The 2200-nt window shown below is 48.5% G+C and overlaps 1 protein-coding gene across 1 annotated transcript; it reads left to right on the forward strand.

Annotated features, from left to right (window-relative positions):
- Positions 1-613: 613 nt before the first annotated feature.
- LOC308362421 (retinoic acid-induced protein 2-like) lies at positions 614-2200 on the forward strand (the record flags this gene model as incomplete). The annotated part of the gene is made up of 1 exon (XM_080835044.1): positions 614-2200. One exon carries the CDS (start codon positions 614-616, stop codon positions 2198-2200), a length of 1587 nt encoding a protein of 528 aa, XP_080691170.1.

A 2200-nucleotide genomic window follows, 5' to 3' on the forward strand; every position in this document is an offset into this window, starting at 1 on the left:
GTCATCAATATGTAACTTTTTCACAATATTCTAATTTTCTGAGATACTGAATTTTGGGTTTTCATTAGCTGGCAGTTATAATAATGAAAATTAAAAGAAATAAACACTTTAAATAGATCAGTCTGTGTGTAAACAATCTATATAATATATGAGTTTCACTTTTTGAATAGAATTACTGAAATAAATCAACTTTTCGATGATATTCTAATTTATTGAGATGCACCTGTATGTGCACTAAGTGAGCTTTGTGCATCTGTCCCCAGGTCAGACGTTTTCATTAAACCAAAGCAGTGCTGATCTCAGCAGTGATACTGAAGTGTTGTTGGAGCACACAGCCCCTCAACTCTTTCTGCTGAACCCATTGCAAAACAACTCTTTTCTTCTAGAAGTTGGAGCCTTAAACCTGTTTTCTGCCCTGCTTCTGTCATAGTTCTTAACATTCGTGAATATTTAATAGTTGAAATATGTCTGACAACTCTTTCTTTATTTCAGGACCTGCAAATCCCTTTACTGATGGATTGCACTGAAGATCCAGGCAAAAAGTTGTGTTTTGTGACGCCTTGATCCGCCAGCCACCTCTAAGAGAACTCTCTAAGCCACTGCAAGAACCAAAATGGACGACTCAAACGCTGAAATCATAACTGCTCCTCAGTCCAGGAGTGTTGACATTGTGGGGGGAGGAGAAAACTGGATCAAGACCCAGACAAGTGAAATATCCCAGTGCAGCCGTGTGGAAATGAAAAGTAACCCTTCAAGCTTACAACCAGAGAAGGCTTGGTTTCCAATCGCTTCAGTCCCAATGTGTCCAGCCCAAACTCCCAACATAGACCCTTCTGGAACTATAACTCTGAAAATGGAGAGGGCTGTTCTGCCATTGTGCCTCGGGGAGAGCACTGTGCTTCTGCCTGTGCACCTCCAGATGCACACAGGCACTCCAGCACAGGGCAGTCCAACGGGCGCCGCGCCACTCCTCCTGTCCAGCCACGGCCCAGGGTCCCTGCCGCTGATGTTAGAGCAGCAGGTCTTCCAACATTTCAACTCCCAGTGTCTCCCACAAGGCCCTGTCTGTTCCGCAGCACCACTGCCGAGGAGCGCCCTTTGCCAGAACCCTTCTGTCTCCTTCTGTCAGCCCTCTCCCATGGAGCAGAAGGGGGCAGAGCCATCCACTTTAGAACAGGATGGGCTTGCTTTCGTTCCAACTCCTGGCTTTGCTGCCGTTTCGCAGGACCAGTTCACCTCCCACAACAGTTTCACACCATTTCCGTGCCATATGGCTGGGCCAAACCAGACACAGGCCTTTCCCCCAAGCTTTTTACCAACTCTGCCATCAGTGCCTCTGCCCTTCCCATACTCTTCCCCGCTGGCGCCTCTGGTGCCTCCTGCCACTCTGCTGGTTCCCTTCCCAATCATTGTTCCTCTCCCTGTACCTGTTCCCTTTCCCATACCTATCCCAATTCACGTAGAGTCCAAAGCTAAAGTGCAGAAACCAGCAAGTACTGCAGCTGTAGGTACTCAGACTTGTGATGGTTTTTTCAGTCCTGTCTGTCTTTCACACACAGCAGACTCAGAGGGAAGTGTGCTGGACCTGTCTATGATGGCTGGGCCAAGTCAAATGAAGCAAGAGGTTTTGATTCCCCAAGACTCTCCTCTTGACCTGTCAATGGCAAACCATGTCCACAAGCCCCTGTTTCCAGATGTCAAGCAGCCGGTGAAGGATGTGCCAAGGTCTTTAGAGTTCCTTCAGCCTCTAAAGCACGGCCAGAATCTGGACTCTAAACTTTTGAATGGCCTGACCTCGCTGGAGTTCAGCAGGCACCGCAGATGGCTGGTGGACGGCCACCCCAGTCATGAACCCAAGTACAGTGCGAGAAACTATGATGTCGTCAGCACCTCGCAGACAGCCAAGGTCATTGTGGCCGTCAAAGACAGCCGTCCGACCATCTTCTGTGGAAAGCGCAAAGATCTTTCTGGAATGTCGTCCAATACCTTCCCTTCCAAGCAGAACACACAGCAGGGGGCTTTGGTCCGGCAGCATTGCAGCCCAGTCCTCAAGGCTCAAAGCGAAACATGTCACCTTACTGACCCTAGGAGAAGCATTCCCCGAAACAGGACAGTGAAATGTAAGAAGGTCAACTCACAGGAGATCAATATCCTCCCTTTTAAGAAGCAGCGCTTTGCTCCTTTTTTCCACGGAGAGTAG

The sequence above is a fragment of the Sprattus sprattus genome (assembly GCF_963457725.1).
Source record: "Sprattus sprattus genome assembly, chromosome: 3".
In the NCBI taxonomy this organism is placed as follows: domain Eukaryota; kingdom Metazoa; phylum Chordata; class Actinopteri; order Clupeiformes; family Clupeidae; genus Sprattus; species Sprattus sprattus.